The sequence below is a fragment of the Pelobates fuscus genome, chromosome 1 (assembly GCF_036172605.1).
Source record: "Pelobates fuscus isolate aPelFus1 chromosome 1, aPelFus1.pri, whole genome shotgun sequence".
Lineage (NCBI taxonomy): Eukaryota > Metazoa > Chordata > Amphibia > Anura > Pelobatidae > Pelobates > Pelobates fuscus.
Genome location: NC_086317.1, coordinates 12,288,176 through 12,307,636, shown reverse-complemented (window position 1 = coordinate 12,307,636; position 19,461 = coordinate 12,288,176). Strand labels below are relative to the sequence as shown.

The window sequence follows — 19,461 nt, the reverse complement described above, 5'->3', positions numbered from 1 at the left end:
TTGAATTAAATAGTTATATACAAGGGATTTCCTTGGCACGCAGTGGGTGGACCCAGAAAATCTCAGATATTAGCAGACATGTGCAGTCAGCGCAAACCATCCCTCGCCCTTCTCTCGTCCAGCCTGTAAGAAACAGAGAATTGGGATGTCAGGAACAGAACGTCTCCAGGCTGTCTCTGCTAATGAATCAGCTACACAAGCATTATTTTTCCTTTGGCCCTACAGCACTGATTTGTCTGTGAGAAGGTCAGGATAAAAGTTTCTAATATTGAGATTTTAGAGATCACTGGAATAGGCCAAACCAATATTAGCAGAAGGGGCGGTGAGAGCAATCTAATTAAAACAGAATTTGGTTTATCTAATGGAGTACATATCATCAGGCACTGGCGGATGGTCTGAGGAGAACAGAGGGTTACACTAACAATTAGATATTCAATAACCTTTGCAAACTCCGATTACAGAAACTAGATCTAGACCGATTTAAGATTTACTGAGTGAACGAAGACTGATGTGAGAACTGTGGGGAACTTAAAGTGAATTTCAAACATAGAGCCAAATTAGCAGAACTGGAAACATTCTCCAAGTCAGCTCTGCTTTGGGGTTGGCTATTTTGCTCTTAAATTTGTTATTCACTTTGAATTCTCAATAATTCTCACCTTAGTAAATACACCAGTGAGATTGCCGAGCACTGTCCCCGTCCCGTTGTACAGCGCTACGGAATTTGCTGGCGCTATAAAAATAATAACAATTTCACTTCAAAACAACTTCCTGTTAAACTCCATAGCTGGTCTCTACAGAAACCTCAAATTAATGAAGAATTCAGCTGGACCCTGCAGCTCTCCATAAACTGGACACTGAACCTCTTCGCAAATAGATTGAAACCTCGACCGAGTGAGAGAAAGAATTCAAAACCACAGCTTTTTTATTTCTTTTCACATTCATCAGCAGCTTATAAATGCCATATTGCATCCTTCTGGCTAAACGGAATTGCGTTATAATACATTGTTAAACGAGAATCACAAATGTATTAACACGCATGAAGCTTGTATTATGCCATTGTATTTAGCAGTAACTCCTATTATATTTAATACTCCTATTAGAAGTAACATTTAAAAAGCCACTTGAAACACAGTTTGTTTCTTCATATTCATGCTGTGTTTTACTCCACTTTCAAAATGTCTTCAGTTTTTTAATTAAAGTAATAGTAAACAAAAGAAAAACAAGATGCTCAACTTAATTGTCTGCAGTGTAACTCTGCCCCCCCTTAGCCATGCCCCTATTTCACAAAGAGACTTCCTTATTAAGTGTTCTTGCATAGCAAGACCACTTAATGTTATCTCACATATATATTTAAGTGTTCTTGCATAGCAAGACCACTTACTGTTATCTCACATATATATTATTATTATTCTTATTATAGCCAAATTTGCCACCCTAACTCCTCCCACAGTTTTTACACTACATAGACAGAAATATACCAAAACGTGCGGATTGTTCCCGATCGGATTGCTATTACTTTGTGGAACGTTTCGCCGAATGGTTCTCGAAATATCGTCGTTCTTGTGGCGAAATTGGTCCCATAGGAATGAATGGCAAAGCTAGAGTGGGAGCTGGCAAAAGCTGACAAATCAGGACATGATTTCTAAACTGACATCACTCCCTCATTTTCAAGCCCACCTACACAAATCTTATATCAAAACGTTCAGCTATCCCTGCTGCCACTAAAAATGGCCACGGCTAAGCCATAGTCCTGATAGTTTTCGCAATATGACCATTTGATTGCAACTCACGCCGTCCATTGACATTCATTGAAACTCCACTCTGCAAAGCTCTCATTTGAAGGGCAATTTCTAAACTGTGACTGTGCCTTCATTGTTAATATTGCAGAGACATACTATGCATCAAAATGTAGGTCTGGGTCTTGTGATTCTCACAATATAAAGCTCTTCACTGTAGGACTTATAGTTTTTAAAATATGACTGTTTGAATATGGCAACCGCCAAAATACTCTGACCTGTGCCAGGCTGCAGCAGCAAGTGATGTCATAGACAGGGCCTTTTGCACCTGCTAATGTTTTTATAACTGTATGTTTTAATGTAACTGTGAAGCACTTTGGGCAACAACGTTGCAATTAAATAAGCTATATAAATAAATAATAAGTTACTCCGCCCACTCCAGTTGTAGACTACTGGTGGAGGCAAGAACACTTCACACAATTTCCCCAGAAATTGTAGCTTTTCTAGTATTATTATTATTCTTATTATAGCCAAATTTGCCACCCTAACTCCTCCCACAGTTTTTACACTACATAGACAAAAATTTACCAAAACGTGCAGATTGTTCCCGATCGCGTTGCTATTACTTTGTGGAACGTTTTGCTGAATGGTTCTCGGAATATCGTCATTCTTGTGGCGAAATTTGTCCCATAGGAATGAATGGCAAAGCTAGAGTGGGAGCTGGCAAAAGCTGAAAAATCAGAACATGATTTCTAAACTGCCACTACTCCCTCATTTTCAAGCCCACCTACACAAATCTTATATCAAAACGTTCAGCTATCCCTGCTGCCACTAAAAAACGGCTAAGCCATAGTACTGATTGTTTTCGCAATATGACCATTTGTTTGCAACTCACGCAGTCCATTGACATTCATTGAAACGCCACTCTGCAAAGCTCACATTTGAAGGGCAATTTCTAAACTGCGACTGTGCCTTCCTTGTTAATATCTCAGAGACATACTATACATCAAAATGTAGGTCTGGGTCTTGTGATTCTCACAATATAAAAACTCTTCACTGTAGGATTTATAGTTTTTAAAATACGACCGTTTGAAGATGGCAACCGCAAAAATACTCTGACCTGTGCAAGGCTGCAGCAGCAAGTGATGTCATAGACAGGGCCATTTGCACCTGCTAATGTTTTTATAACTGTATGTTTTAACCCCTTAAGGACCAAACTTCTGGAATAAAATGGAATAATGACGTGTCACACACGTCATGTGTCCTTAAGGGGTTAATGTAACTGTGCAACAACGTTGCAATTAAATGTGCTATATAAATAAATAATAACAGTTACTCCGCCCACTCCAGTTGTATACTACTGGTGGAGGCAAGAACACTTCACAATTTCCCCAGAAATTGTAGCTTTTCTAGTTACATGTATTCTTGTATGTTATCATCTCAGTGAGCTTTTCCACAGCCAATCACGGTCCTCTTATTATTGCTGGACACACCATACAGATAATAAGAGGACAGTGATTGGCTGTGGGGCCAGCTCAAGTTAACAACTCAGCCAACTCTTATTTCTTATTGGCTGAGCTACCTTTAGCTTCCAATCAGGAAGACATTTTGTGGAAAAAGAGCAACACGGTGAAGTTATGCGACAGAATGCAGTAATAAATTTTTTTTATTTTTTTTTCCAGAAATAAAGAATCGAATGTGTATAATTCTATATACACATGACTTGCACTGGTGCCACAATGATTTAATGAAAATGATAAAGGAAAATACATCCTCGGTCTTACTGGTCATCATAATCAACATTTAAATTCTTTATGGCTGTCTTTACACTAGACAGTCACATCTTACTGAAGGTTATTTAAATGGGAGTAATTCAAACTTTTAAATAAGCAAATAATGAGCCTCCAGTCTGGAACAAAACCGTCACTAAATTGATGACTTTAATTCCTAAATGTTATTAAACAAAGAAGGTGAGGGCTATCCCTCCCTATATATACACACACACCATACACAATATTGCTGTTCTACGTATGTATATTTTGTGTGTAAAGGCACAGTTTGCGCTCGGCTTATTTTCTGGTTGGATGTTATTGGAGCTAAACATTATGTTCACTGACACGAGACAGAGAAAGTGTTGCTGCCAATAGGAGTAGTAAATAGTCTTTAATAAAATTGTGATTTTACATCACCAACAGTAAAAAACAAAATCTGACTTTAATATTGAGGGCAGAGGAGGGGTGGACGACGACCCACAACACACACTTTGAGTACTGCAGTCAACCTACTACAGCATTGGAGTCAATGAGTTTGTAGCACGCTTCAATGAGGTTTGAGGTGCACTGTTTGGGGGGGAAAAAAAACTAATTGTGAAAGGTCCAAGGTAGCAAAGAAACTTGCTGAGAACTGCAGTCAAGCCTAGTAAATCATTCAGGAGAATTGTTGAATTAAAGTCTGACAATTATCAAGTAAGCTTTTATTGAAAAGACAAAAACCGCTTATTTCCATTACCTTGGACCAGTGCCCAGCAATCTGAGGTTTCCCTGCCCCTGAGCTTTGTGAAGAAGATCCTGACCTGTTTGGTAAGCTAGAAGACATAAACAAATTACAATCGGATGAAATTACAATGTTTTTGGATAAGTTTTTAAAATGATTTCTTTTTTTAGAATATTGAAACAAATGATCTATTTTTACAATATTAAATAATTTGAAAAGCGTATCCGAACATTAAATTGAGGCCAAGATTAGGTGGGGGGAAGTAATTACAGATATAAAACATCTATGCAGCCATAGCCTGTTAGTGGAGGCCAAATGAGCACATTAGGAAACCCTTCTCTAAAGATCTGTAATCTCGGTCTCACTGAAATATATTCTCTCAATAGGGAGATGGATCCATGATGCAATAAAGTCAGGGGCTGCCAACACCTGGATTTCTAGGATATATTAGAATATATATTGTTGCAGTGGATTTTGCCAAGGCATTAGATACAGTTCCACACAATAGATTAGTGTTCAAACACAAGGACATAGATGAATATTCTTGTTGTTGGGTAGAACATTGGCTTAAGGATAGAGTACAACGAGTTGTCATTAATGGTACATTTTCAGGCTGGACAAAAGTGGTAAGTGGTGTCCCTCAGGGTTCTGTTCTGGGACCCCTCTATTTAACATGTTTATAAATGATCTTGAAAAAAGCATTGAAAGTCCTCTGATAAAATTGATCAGAGGAAATAAAGTGAACTATGCGAGACTGGTGCCTATCAGAGAGGTTACTACACTGAAACAGATTTTATGATGGCTTCCATTAAACCAATTCTAGAACTGTGCACTTCCATTGGCAGCTCATACAGAGCTGTGACTGGCTTACAACAAGCTTCCGCAAGGGCAGAATAGGCTTCCGTCCCATTGTGAAGTGGAAACCCTAGTATCGCTATTTCAGGTGGATATATAACTTACCTTCTGCTGCTGCCTCTGCTGGCTGGAGAAGGAGTCTCTTCCAGGGAGGAATCGTTCAGACAAGGCATAGGGATTGACACCTCTAATCTCCTTCCTGAAAAAGACATGTGTTGGGTCAGAGGAGCTATCCAATTACAAAATGCATAAAGCTAAGAATTTTTTTTTTTTTTTTATTTGCAATTTAATTTGCAAATAAACATATTTGTAGTTTTATTGAAAATGTAATTTCAAATGCAGAGAAAGAGTTTTGAAAATAAAAAGACAAATATGCAAACTACAGACTTTGCATTAAAAAACAACACCCTCTTAACAAGAGGTTAGCATCAGAGAATTTTGGGGTTTGTTCGTCAAAAACCAGCCTGTAGTAGACTGAACCAGTTCACAAATGTAGGCCAAACACACCCAGCTGTGAGTTGGAAAATTAGAGAGGTATGGGTCACATCTTTAGATCAAATTACTCCTATACGGGAGATCGCTTTACTGTGAATACTTTTACTCCAATATTCACAAACAACATGAAAATAATACAAGGAGTTCCAGAGCTTCTGCCAGATAGCGTTACTCAGCCATGCAATGGCCTTCCTGATAGATTCCCTGCCTATGGCTATATGGAATCTTCAGCTTCTCCACAGATCAGAGACACTAAAGGCTCTCGAATGATTAGACAGCGGGCGGAGTACTAGTGTACCAACGTTTTGGTGTTCCTATTACTAATGTCTTTTAATTATCCATTGACAGTGAATAAGAACACCGCACCCTGCTTAGCTTGGCTTTGTATATTGTGCAAGGTAATAACACAACAGGCCAGTGAGTTCATATGCCAGCTGTAATACCTGCTTGAGGGCTCATTCACAAAAAAAAACAATTCAGCTTTCCATTCTCCTGAAGGTGGATAATATATTTGGGCAGTAATATGATCTGCTTATCACATGACAGTTTGTCCTTAGTGGTTCCTTGGGTTCAGACATATTGGGAGAAAAGTTTTGTAACCTCTTCCTCTCCTCCAGCATATCATTGCCATCCAGGTTTGTAAAAACAGATAGTGGCAACTCAGAGGTGTAAATTCTGCATTACAAAGTCAACTAGAGAGGGGCGGCTATGAATGCCAGGGAGAGACCCATACAGTTTGACAAATAAACCTGGAGATGGTGCCCACACCCACCCACCCCCCACAAAGCGGTGTGATTAACTTGTGTGCTTCTAACAAAGGCAGTACAAGCAAAGGTCTTCCCATGATAAACTAGAAAAAAAATGTACTTCCTCTTCATGCACCCCAGTGTTTATTAGAAGATATCTGTGTGTATTTGACTTATAGAAAAACTAAATGCACATTTGCCATACAAACAATATATGGTTATAAATAAAGTTGCAGACTGAAGTCAATCACTTGCTTGACACAGTTCTAAGGTTGGCCCTTAACGAATACCTGTGCTAGGCTGTGGAGGGATTGGTGAAATTTCTGGTGATAATATGGAGGCTTGCTTCTGTTGGTCAATGAGTTGTAGGAGCTTTTCTCTCGCCTCTGCACTCTGTCGGTTCAGCTCAGCAATCCTGCTCTCCAGACTAGTGTGAACAGCTCCGGGCACGCCGGCCTGCAAGACAGCAGTAAATGTGAGGACCCCTGTCCATGGAATAAAATAAAAAATTGCTTTGCCATGAACAAGGATTGTTTGCCCTTGACGATGGCGTGTGAGCACGCCGAAACGCTTTACTTTATTTTTACACCTTTTGGTAGCACTATGAGCACTGTTTAATTTATGTATTTTTGTTACCATGAGACTAGGGTGTATTAGTTTAGGTAGGCACTAGCTTTGCGCGGTGCCGAGGCAACCTAGGGACAGCATACAGCTCTTTTCTGTCTTTTGGACTTAGGTATATATTGATTCTTATGAGCGTGGTTAGGCCTCTATAGGCACTGTCCCCTTTGGTTTGCGGACCTGGACCACCATCTAAGAGGAGTTTAACTTGGGCATTACCTCAAGTATCTTGCATTATTTATCAGATGTTTAGTCTGTTCTGCCCTCTCCCCTAGCTCTCATTGTGGATATCCGTTACATTGGGCTTTTCCCACTTTTATCTTAGGTTCAATAAAGTTAGGGTTTTCTTTCTTTAGCTTACACTTTTTCCCCCCTTTTCTGTGCTCTGTCTCAGTATATTCCTTAGGTTTTGGAGGAGTGCACTGAATACCATAAGGATTGTTGGTTTACCTTTGTTCCACTGCCTGTATCAGGACCTAGAGGACTAGCCGTTTTGGTTTGACCCACAGGAGAATCGTGTTTGCCCGTGGGTTTGGTAACCTGTTTGAGATGAGATTTCAGAGCAGAGTTCTCCTGTGTCAGTTCAGCCATACGTCCCAAGAGGTCAGAAAGCTCTGTGCAGGATCTGTTGCTTTCCTCATCGGTTATTAAATTCCTGTTCTGTGGCTCTTTGGCAGGATGGTCTGTTTGAGATACTTCCTGGGAAGTTGCAACACTGACCAATCGGTCACGGTCCTGCGATTCTGTCCATACTCTGGTAACTGCTCTTGGAGGACTCACATGATCTGCAGTTAATGGAAAGTGTTTGAATTCAGGAAGGTCTTGATTGGGATTGGTTCCAGATACTGTGTTTCTCTGCACAACGGTTTTCTCTAAGACAATGAAAGCAAGATGAGATTATTAGGTTGTTCCCCAAATACTGTGACAACCCTAATAAAAATACAATTCGCACTCCCCGACTGAAATTATATGAATATTACAGTTTCTTACAACAACTGAAAATATAAACACAAATAGTACAATAGTACTATTTGTGTTTATATTTTCAGTTGTTGTAAGAAACTGTAATATTCATATAATTTCAGTCTCGAACTACTGATCGAACTACTGTTATACAAATAGACAGGTACTCTAAATGGGGAAGAAGGAGAAAAAAATAATCATAATAAAGCCACCATCTCAAACTCATAAAAACTAAATTAATCCATTCTAATTCTAAATGTGACTCGCACATTCTCTTCCAAAATGAAAATATAACAAATTACAGTCTCTTTGAAAGTGTAAAACATGATATAATTAATATCCGTCCTCTTTCTCTCTGAATTTCTAAAGTAAAGTTTCTGCGCTGTGAGAAGCCAAGCCCTTATTAGGCCTTTCTGTAATCTGATGCAAGCGTTTTCGGAAGTACTAAAAAGTGTTGGCCTCTGGAAGTTAGCATCTGAAAGGTCACTGCCCAATAGCTTTCTGTGCCGTCTCAGTGGAGAGGCTCAGGTGGAAGTTTAATCATTTAAATTTTCAATCACTGGAAATGGTAAAATATAAGGTGTTTATATTCGTGCTGTATTTCTAATTACACCAGTCTCTGCTGCTGTTTAGGCATTATTGATATTGTACTAAGCAGTACAAGATCCCTTTGTTAAAAATAAATAAAATAAGAAAACTCCTTTGCTGCCACCCCTGTCACATCCCAACAGCAGGTGACCCAAAAGACCTATTGGGGTTCATTAATTTACAATTTTTACACTTGTTGAGTGGAGCTCTGGCTAACAGAAGGGAAATGGCCACAAACGATGTTCTTCAGTTAAACAAAGCAATTCTTTATAGACGGCACAGTGTTCTAAGAAGACGGATGTTACTTACCTGATGGGTGAACCCTGAATTGCCCCCGTGACTGCTGTCGGGGAGGTGATAGCATGACAGCTTGTTGGAAAACATGTGATGGAATGGCAGATCCTTCCCTAGGATTTTTCGTTTGAAGCAATGATTGGTAGGCAATGGTTGTGTTGTGTTTTGGCAATTCCCCAATTGTGTCTACTGCGGGAATACCTGAAATACAAGACGACACAATGCAATTTGAGAGACGATTATTAACAGTTTGACTGTAAAATAAAAAGGAAACCTGTTTATCGACTGACATGTTATTATTATTATTTTTTTGCGGTGCATATGGATGTAACAAACATGCATGTGGTACCCCAACGGCAATCCACTTGCTTCTTCCAAAAACAGTTGTAACAGTGGGGCATGTGGTAACACTTGCACAATATGATACTTGAAATGAGGGTATTCATGTTTGGAACATACTATTGGTATGTAGTATTTGTTAATTACAGCTTATTAATAACAATATGTATATACTGGTTCTATCAGTAGGTCACTCAAGGGTATTGTTAGTCCTTCTCTTGCAGTGATCTCAACAGTTTGCAGGGGATATTCTAAATACTCATGCTAAATCTATTCTAAATGTGTATATGTGTCTTAAAGGAACACTCCAACCCCCATAGCAACTTAAGCTCATTAAAGTTGTTAAGGGGACAGGTATGTGTAAGAAACATAGAAACATAGAATGTGACGGCAGATAAGAAACCATTCGGCCCATCTAGTCTGCCCAGTTTTCTAAATACTTTCATTAGTCTCTCAGCTTATATCCCACTGGTAGGCAATATACACCTTTTGCACTTAGCTGAGTATGTGCTTCAGATAATAGATGCAAGATTTCACCCCCAGACCCCACAACACACATATATACAAGATTATGAATGCTGATTCATTGTGACAGAGTAAACTGCGGTTGTGACCATTGTAGAGAATGCAGAACTCTAGCAGTATGACATGGTATCATAGTTCATAGTGTCCTTGTGTGTTCCTGGTTAGCCTATGCCCTCTGTGGGCTTAGTGTGTTTCCGTTGCAGGTCAGCTGTCTGTGGATGTTGCGATGTCGTTAGGGTTGATTGGTAGGAGTGGTGTTTGGCCTCCGGTCTGTTACACCTGGATCTCGGTGCGTCTGGAGAGTGGCGTGTCGCGGGTTATGTTCCCATGGTCTTCGCCGTGTGGCTTGCGCTGGCCAGCTAAGCCTCCCTCTCCGCTGCCTGCTTCGGATCAGTCTCTGAAACATATCCAAGGTTTTGTGGAGAGTCTAAGGAGGTGAGTGACTTGTTAGGGTGCAAGGGTGTATGCTGGTGGTCGGCTGTAGTAGGAGTCGGAGCCGTTGGTGCCTGTGGTCCGCTCTGGTTACTGCCGATGCGGGGGAGTAGCCTTTGTTAGCTCTGGTCTCGGCACCATCGCATATGGCTTCTGCCATCTTAGTTGCAGCACCTGGGTTGTGGGTTGGGGTGACCATGCCGCCGTGCCTTAGTTGTACTTCGGTGGTTTGGGCCCAAGGGTGAGGACCGGGATCACCCCCACTGGTCAAGAGGGGAGGGGGGGGGGGACTAGTTCCTCGTGGGTCTGGGCCTCTGGCTGAGCGCTGTTAGGCAGGATAGCGGGGCAGCGGTCGTCTGCTCCACTCACCGCCGAAGTAGGCCTCGACTGTGACAGTGAAGAATTCTCCTCCAAGGGACTAATACTCGTTGAGCCAGCCTCGCCCTGGATCCAGTGCTCTCTGCTCATTGAGGGCCGCCATTGCCGGATGGATTTTTATGGCTTATGGGTTCTTAGATTGCAGGAGCTGGTCATTTTTTGAGGATGTTATACAGCCAATTTAAAGACCTGCCCAAATCAGGTATGCAGTTTTTACACTTTGGGGAAACACCAATCAATTGATTGAGGTTTGTTTACTTTGTGTAAGCCGTACTAGTTGTGGAACAATATACAATATACACTGCTCACTGGTGGGTCGTCCTCATTTCTTACACTATTATCCATCTTGTTCAAATGCATGTGGCTCCCACATGAAAACACAGCACAAAAAGAGAACAAAAAAAATCCCACTATGGACAGATACACTTGGAAGAAAGTATGTTGAAAAATAAATAAATAAAAATGTTATCTATTTTGGTTAAATGCCAATACCAACCATGTTGCCCAAATGTTTAAATGTTATTCTATTTGGACTGATGCAGATAAGAAGCTCTGCCGTTTAATCCGTATGTCGGAGAATGTCACACTGTCAGGTTTTATGGGATTTGGACCATTCTGGAAATATGTCTGGAACGGACACATAAAGCCTCATACATGGCACACTAATAGAAGGAAACAAAAGTAATTCACACCAAGACTACTTTAACTCCATTAAAAATAAAATCTGTAACCGAGAACCAGTGACATATCTTCTTTGATCTTCTAGTACGCGGCATCCTCTGCTCTTTAAATATGGCGTGTTAGACAAAATCATTTACTTTTTTATTAGTTTTATACAGGTATTATAGGGAAAATAATGCTCAATAGGCACAGAACTTGCTTATTTCCCCCACAGCAGCAAATCTCACGTACAATCTAACAATTGCGGAACGTCTCCACTTATTTATACCAAGATACCACTAGATGGTGCTATTACCTAGACAAGATGTCTCAGACTGGATTGCTGACACATTCTATAGATTGTCTGTAACAGGTTGTGTTAGTTGACTTACTAGGGGCAGCCAGCAAGTTGTTTTCTTCTACAGGCTCTGAACGGATTAGATGGGAAGCTGGTCTTGGGTCAGTCACAGGGATATTTCCAAATGGGTCTTTGAGAGTAAAGAGATTCTCTTGCATTTCTGAGTGATCAGACTGTAAAAACAAAATAAAACAAACACCAAGTCTAAAAGGGAGATTCACCCTAGTTCTCAGTAACAATACTGGGGGAAGTTAAGGTTTCAGCTGATCCTATATATAGGGCACATGTGCACAGAATGGAAATCTCAGTGGCAGTGTCACACGTTACTGTGGTAAGTCTTTTTGTACCAGAGAAGTGGATAAACGAGGGATTTTAATTATTTTTTAACACCCCCTAATCTGTACAAATGTCAGAGGTCGTAATATCCATATAACATTATGAAGCAAGAGATCTCTCTGCTCTTCAGATGTGGACACTAGAAGAGTTGAGAATCTGCTCGGATGAAAACCAAGGACATTGCTTTTATACTAAAAGGAGTATGTAGCATAGATTTACAGCCCCATTGGTTTAAATACCAGGATATGTGAAATTCAACATAGTGATGACCGCTCAAAGAAATCAACTAATCGGTCAAACAAAAGAACAAAAGCCAATTCCAACAAAAAGAAGCACTAAACCTCTAATGTAAATACTAGCTGCCAATGATTTATCCAGATCATGATTTCTGTTAATGGTTCTATAAGCGGTTATTGTAGTTGGGTTTCCCCCTTTTTCAGAGAAGGGCAGTTACAGGCATCCCTCAGTGCTGTTGCCCTGCTGCCCCTTGTGGAGGTCTATTATGGGCAGTGCACCAACTGATCTGGTTTTTACTACTGACTAGATTTATCCAGATCAACCTGGAGAAACTCAAAGCTTCAGAAAATATGTGAGGAATTATAAAAACCCCATTCTAAACTCTAGAAAACGTCCCACTACAAATACATTAAAGTCTCTAAGTTGGCGGAGAATGGTTGGAGTTGTTGTCTTACAGTAGCTGGAGGGTCAGATGGTCCCCTGCACTATATTAAAATTGCCTGTATCCTCATGGGTGGGTGGCGTGAACACTAAACAATAGATGGTATTCACAAACCAGAATTCCTTTCTTTATTGAAATAACGTCAGCTGTTAAGGCATCGATCAATATCCGCTGGTCCTCCAGCTCACGTTGCAAACATTGCCGTTCTTGGACCTCCTGCTGCAGCTGTCGGTCACTCTGAAAAGGCATTGAAAAAATACATAGGATTAACTAGACCTAGACTAAAAGGGCATTTACTGCACATTTTCCAGGTATACCTCTTCAAATAGGCAGTTCCTTCTTCACTGTTGAATATATTTAAATCTAGACTAGGCGCACCAGATCACTTTTGAATGTACAAACCTGGCTCTGTGTATAGATCTTGGTTTAACCATGTCAATGACTGCAGCGGCCATGTTTTCTGTGGGCCAGACTGATTAAAGTGTGCAGTCATGCGGCACACATAGAAGGCATGGATAGGATGAAAAGTTTTGTCGCAGCAGGAACACAAATATTTCTATTACATTTTACATTTCTTATATGGGTGATTTAATTAGATTATTAATCATACATTATTATTGGCAACATGAAACAGATTTCTAGGTAAAATCAGAAAAGTGCAATATTGGTAGCTGGACAGAGGGAACCTGTCAATGTGGTGGGGACAGGAAATTCTATACTTCATGGCACAGAGGGTGGCTATACTTCATGGCACAGAGGGGGACTATACTTCATGGCACAGAGGGGGACTATACTTCATGGCACAGAGGGGGACTATACTTCATGGCACAGAGGGGGACTATACTTCATGGCACAGAGGGGGACTATACTTCATGGCACAGAGGGGGACTATACTTCATGGCACAGAGGGGGACTATACTTCATGGCACAGAGGGGGACTATACTTCATGGCACAGAGGGGGACTATACTTCATGGCACAGAGGGGGACTATACTTCATGGCACAGAGGGGGACTATACTTCATGGCACAGAGGGGGAGGTTAGTTGAGGATTGAGTTATGGAAGGTCAAGGAAGGCTGATAAAAAATACTAAGGGAAACAGCTAATTCAAAGTCATGAAATAAGTAGGGGGCTGAGAGAATGAATTAGAGATACCAGGAGGAAGAGTGCAGGATACAGAGGGAAAAAGACAGGTACGGATTTAGTAGAATGGGACAGGAGAGTTAGGAAACTTATAAAGATTTATATACACAGGAGCAAGAAAATTTGAAATACCAAGCTGAGCTTTCTCATTTATGTATTTCATGAGAATGACAAGTGCAGCAGTGTTTTAAATTCTATTGAATGGACTAATGGAGTACTGGGGAAAACAGAGGACAACGAAAGTGCACGGGTTAAGATGGAATAAAAATCAGTCTGTAGATGGGTAAAGGTTGATAAAATAAGTAAAATATTACATTAAAAAGGAGCAACTAATTTACCAATACCAATGAAACTGCAGCCAATTGACAAGCAACTGATAATTAGAACTTTGAGATTCAAGTGTTCAAAGTAACACAAGGGAACAAACAGAGCTTCAGAGGGCAAACATATAAAGGGACCCTGAACTACCCTTAATCTTAAAGAAATGGTTTTAGTCCCTGTCACCATTCGTCCATTAAACGTTAAATAGTTTTTAATGTTTCAATGCTAAATAAGAGTCCCCGCAACCCATACCCTCTATGCTGCTTGGGATAATGAGGATGAATTAAGAGCAAACAAAAAAAAAGGGGGGGTCGCAAGAGTAGTCTGAGAACGGACAGCAACTGAAATAGCCTGCCCTTCGTTGGGTCCCCGCTCAGATCTCAAGCTAGTTTTAGCTCATCTTGTGTCACTACAGAGAGAACATCTCTGAAACATATCACACTGGTCCCACCCATGCGGGCAGTCCAGATCCGAAATGCCAGCAAGTTCCCTCTGCACGAGATACACAGCAACCACACCTATTGTTTCAGCCTTGTTAGGCATCATCAGCGAGGCATGGCTGATCGCTCTCTAGGCACCGTGAGCAAGGGGTCCATGTCTGGATTACCCTTTAAACTAATGGAATAATGAGGACGTATTAGTCTGAGCAGCAATGGGTGGCTATGAATTGCAGAGACCTCTTTCCGCCTATCACAGTGCCCATTGCTGGTATGAATTGGTATGGCTTGAAGGAAGTGTGTAATCTCTGCTTTGGGCATACATACAATGGGGGCAGCTTGAATACTGTTTGACTTTGAGCGGAGTGACAGGGCCAGTGGACTGCAAGCACTTTAACCAGTTCAATGAGTTGAAATGGTTAAAATGCCTACAATGTTTCTTTTACTTAAAAGATAATAATAATAAAAGATAAAAAACACACAAACCATCTATTTCCAGAAATTGTAACTGTATATGGGAATCAGAAGTTAGCTTTGTGCCTTTTCTTCTTACCTCCTTTAAGTAAAACACCAATCGTCTTACAGAGTTCACAAGTGAAAATGTGAACCCTGTAAGTCCTTGGGCTTTTGGAACAGGTGTCACATCACGTCCTGTCTGTTTTTCATACTCTTCCAGTTTCAGCTCCACGTCCCGTGTCATTTGGTTTAGGATGTCCAGGCTGGATGTATTGCAGCTGGACAACTCTGTGGCAGCAGAGTGCTTTTTCTTTCCTTCAAAACACAAAATAGTTGGCTGTTATGGTGTATTAAAATAAACATGCCTCTCTGATCTGTCCATTTCAAAAAAAGCACAGAATTCATAATATATTTTATTTACTGCTAAGGACAATAATGTATATAATCCCTTGCCATTCTGAACTCTTCCTCCATAAGGGTGACTATTACAGACATTTTGTAATTATTAAAGGGATCCCCCCTCCCATGGCGCTGAAGGGGTTAATAACCCCTTCAGTCACTTACCTGAATCCAGTGCCGATGTCCCTTGGTGCTGGCAGAGTCTCCACCCACACTCCTCCCCATCCGCCAACGAGGGAAGAACTAATGCGCATGCGCAACAGTGGCCGTGTTCACATTAGGATTTCCCCATAGGGAAGCATTAATCAATGCTTTCATATGGGGGAAAAAAATCTGATGCTGGAGGTCCTCAGGCAGAGCGGGAGGACGTCCAGCATCAGATACCAGACCAAAGGTCCGTTTCGATTCAGGTAGCCTTCTAGTGGTAGACAGCCACTGAAGGCAGACTTAGAGCTGCAATGTTTAAAATTGCAGCACTAGGTGCAAAAGGGACACAGCACCCAGACCACAATGAGCTGAAAAGGTCTGGGTGCCTACAGTGTCCCTTTAAATATTACTCCAGTGATGATTTAGGAGCTTCCTGATCTGGGCAGAACTCATGAGGCTGCACAGCCTGGGAATTTACATAACGCATAGGAACTTTTACTTTATTGCTGTGACGGACCGCCTGGCACCCCGACCGGATACCTCCGTCAATCGCTGCTTCCTAGTAAGACTTGAGTACCATAAGCACTGCACTGGACACCATAACCACCGTAAATCCCACAAACCGCCGCAGCTTGGTTGGGGGCTCACTGTCCTCCACCCAGCCTGGACCCAAGACCAGGATCCAGCTTCCAGTGGGTAGACCTCTCCTAGTCCAGAAAGCAAAACAGGCTGCTCTTACAAGAGCAATTGTTGTGATCCAAGTGAGTATAGTAATTATAGCAATCCTCAAAGTGAATATAGCTCTCCAATCCCCCAAACATGAGACTAGACTTCATGAAGGGTAAAACAAATCTCTTTAATGGCAGCCACAACTGGCCTCATATGCAGGTCCCCATGCAAGAGACACTCCCTCCTGGACCTGAGAGTAAACTACAGTAAAAACATACACATGATTACATTGGCTCTCAGGTCCAGGACACTCCCATACATAATAAGACAATCCCTCTCCTGTGCCTGGGAGATAATTGAGTCCGCACTGTATTAAACTCAATTATCTCCAGGCACAGAAAACATACGTTTTTACAAAACCCCCCAAAATACCTTTAAACACACAAAATCCCCACAAAAGTTATATCCCCTTATAGCCCCGATCTGGGTGACCAACATATCCAAAAATCACCCAGATTGGTTCAGTATAGGGATCGACCGATATTGGTTTTTTTAGAGCCGATATCGATAATCTGTGAACTTTCAGGCCGATAGCCGATAACTTGCCGATATTCTGTACATTTACCATTTTGAAAAAATAAACTATTTCTAAAGGTAAATGCACAACATATACATGCCTTATGTAGTGGATGCAGTGTGTTTATACAGGGGAGCTGTGTTTGTTTGTGTAGTGGATGCAGTGTGTGTTTGTGTAGTTTGTATATAACAAATGCAGGGTGTGTTTGTGTAGTGTGTATAGTGAATGCAGTGTGTTTATATATAGTGAATGCAGTGTGTTTATATATAGTGAATGCAGTGTGTGTTTTGTGTAGTGCGTGTATAGTGAATGCAGTGTGCATAAAGTGAATGCAGTGTGTGTGTTTGTTTAGTGTGTGTATATAATGAATGCAGAGTGTGTGTGTGTGTGTGTGTTTCTGAAGGGATGGAATTTGTGTAAAATGGGGGGGAGGGCGGCATTTTTTATTTTAATATTTATATGTTTTATTATTGTTTTTTTGTCCCCCCCTCCCTGCGTGTTGCCTGGCCAGGGAGGAGGCTATGGCATTCCCTGGTGGTCCAGTGGCATGTACTGAGCAGTGGGGGGGCCCGCAGCAAGCGGTTACTTACCTTCCCAGCAGCTCCTTCAGCTCCCCAGTGTAAGTAACTGCTTGCTGCGAGCCCTCCAGGACCGCCAAGCTTGTAATGGGCCCGGCGGTCCAGGTATGTATTATCGGCAATATCGGTATCGCTATTGGCAGATACTGATATTGCTGAAAATACCGAATATCAGCCGATAATATCGGTGAAACCGATAATCGGTTGATCCCTATTTCAGGAATTTCCTGGAAGTCATAATTTGACCTACCGCACGCATGGTCCCATGCCCAAAACAGTTCCAGAGAATCAGGGCTTGTGGTCAGTCTAGTTCGGTAGTTTAAAAACGAACAAACTACTGAACATGTAGTCAATGTTCTTACCCTGGAGCTTGTTCTCCTTGTTCGTGGGAATGTTTCCAAAGAACAGTGTCTTCCTAAGTGCTATGAAACTGAACACAGGCGATCATGGAAGTCCAGCGGAGTTTGGGAGTTTCAGTGTCCGCCAATGGTTCCATGAACTCAACGACCAAACACAGCTGCCTGTTTTCATGCTAACAAGATGGCCGCCACCTCATGGTCGTCCATAGGAATTGCGGCCCCCCAGACAAACACTTAGAACACTGCGTTGGAAATTGTTACAAAGTAGCAATTTAGGCTTAACAAGAAGCTCCAGGGTGGTCTCCGGTTCGTGCAGCTGTTCGGTTCCCGAACCAAATATAAAATCCCACGAACCACGTCTGTTCACGTAGTTTTTTTTTTTTTTAAAGGGCCCATACTCTTTTGGTAAAGGCTGGCCAGCAGGCCCCTCCAAGCACCGGTGACTAAGGTTCAGTTCATCACTGTGACGAACTACCCTTTGCCACTAGCTTCTGGGGGGCCTGATTGCCAGCCTCCTGCCCCAAGACTATAGGCCCTGGATAAAGACAGGCTAAAAAGGGACTTCCATGGGAAAATGTGCCTCTTCCCCTCCTCTTTTTCCTGTCTTATTGTTCTCCAGCAGGGCGTTGCCCCAAGGACACTGCCAGACCAGTTGAAACTGGCTGCGTTGTCCCTCCTCAATCTCTCATCAGCCCTCACTATTGTTTAACCCCATGGGAATCCAACTGTATTCGTGAGATCTGAGTGCTTTTCGGACATATTGAGCTATCTGGGGATATGTTGGACATATAGGTTAAACATTGTATTATAAGAGTTATATATTTTATGTGGTTTTTGTAACAGTTTTAACTTAGAGATATTTCCTGTACCTGGAGATAATTAAGTTACCACAATCACTTAAGCCAATTATCTCCAGGATAGAGGAGAAGATAGACCGGCCGGACAGCCTAAATCTGTGGAACTCTTGGGGAGGGTTTGTGTACATTATCTGGGAGTGCCTAACTGTATAAGAATGTTTTGATTGGCTCTGTAACTTTGTGTCCTGTGTTCCACAAGGTCCACATGGGTGGTAACCTTGTGGGGAAACTTGTATTAAAAAAAGAGATAATAAACCCTCAGTTCATTCTGTTCCTGCTTAACCCTCAATACGTAGCCTTGTCTCGTTATTGTAGGGAACTGCTATAATCACACTGCGGATAGCTATACTTTGTATATTCCCCTGAGCTCTAATCACTTAGCTCTTTTAAGAGCTGTTCCTGATACGCTCTACTGGAGGAGAGGTCTTTCCCACACGGTCCTGGATGACAGAGGCTCATCCCGGGTGGAAGGAAGACAGCGAGACTCCAGCTAAGCTACGGCGGTTGTGGAGTCTGCGGTTGTTGTGGTGTCCGGTGCGGTGCTTGTGGTCCTCAGCGCAATCTAGGAAGCGTCTGTCAACGGAAGGTACTCGGTTGGAGTACAGGTGATCCGTTACAATCACAATTGCTTTTACATAAATGTTGAATTTATCATCATCAATTTAATGCACAGGCAAACGTGTCAATTCCAGCAGCAAAGCTTAATAAGTGCTCATTGTTCGTAGTGCGGATCATAAAATTAGCTCACACCTCTGACGTGGCATCTCTTGTCCGTGTCCTGCTGTGTATTGAGAACATGGCCAAACATGGAACCAGATTCATTCTGCTCTTGTGGTTCTTCCACTGCAAGCCGTGACTTCACCTTCTTCACAGCTGTGGTAGCATTCAATGCTGGAAACCAAAGATTAAGAAAGCAGGCACAATAGGGATTAAACCAGTCTGCACAGCCTTATGGGAATTTTTTGTCTGGCTATTCTCAATAAAAGTGGATCTACTGACTATATTGATTTTACCAGCACT

General features: G+C 41.6%; 1 protein-coding gene across 2 annotated transcripts in view; it reads right to left on the bottom strand.

Annotated features, from left to right (window-relative positions):
* Nucleotides 1-19,461, bottom strand: part of SPICE1 (spindle and centriole associated protein 1) — a 36,826-nt gene continuing 17,365 nt past the window's right edge. For both annotated transcript variants that reach the window (XM_063446176.1, XM_063446180.1), the window contains exons 9-18: nucleotides 19,192-19,332; nucleotides 14,953-15,170; nucleotides 12,613-12,735; nucleotides 11,518-11,656; nucleotides 8,807-8,992; nucleotides 7,397-7,818; nucleotides 6,616-6,781; nucleotides 5,190-5,283; nucleotides 4,245-4,320; nucleotides 1-123 (exon numbers count right to left, since the gene is read on the bottom strand). In XM_063446176.1, the coding sequence (XP_063302246.1) occupies nucleotides 70-123; nucleotides 4,245-4,320; nucleotides 5,190-5,283; nucleotides 6,616-6,781; nucleotides 7,397-7,818; nucleotides 8,807-8,992; nucleotides 11,518-11,656; nucleotides 12,613-12,735; nucleotides 14,953-15,170; nucleotides 19,192-19,332 (1,619 nt within the window). In that variant the 3' untranslated portion in view covers nucleotides 1-69. The remainder of the gene's footprint in view (nucleotides 124-4,244; nucleotides 4,321-5,189; nucleotides 5,284-6,615; nucleotides 6,782-7,396; nucleotides 7,819-8,806; nucleotides 8,993-11,517; nucleotides 11,657-12,612; nucleotides 12,736-14,952; nucleotides 15,171-19,191; nucleotides 19,333-19,461) is intronic.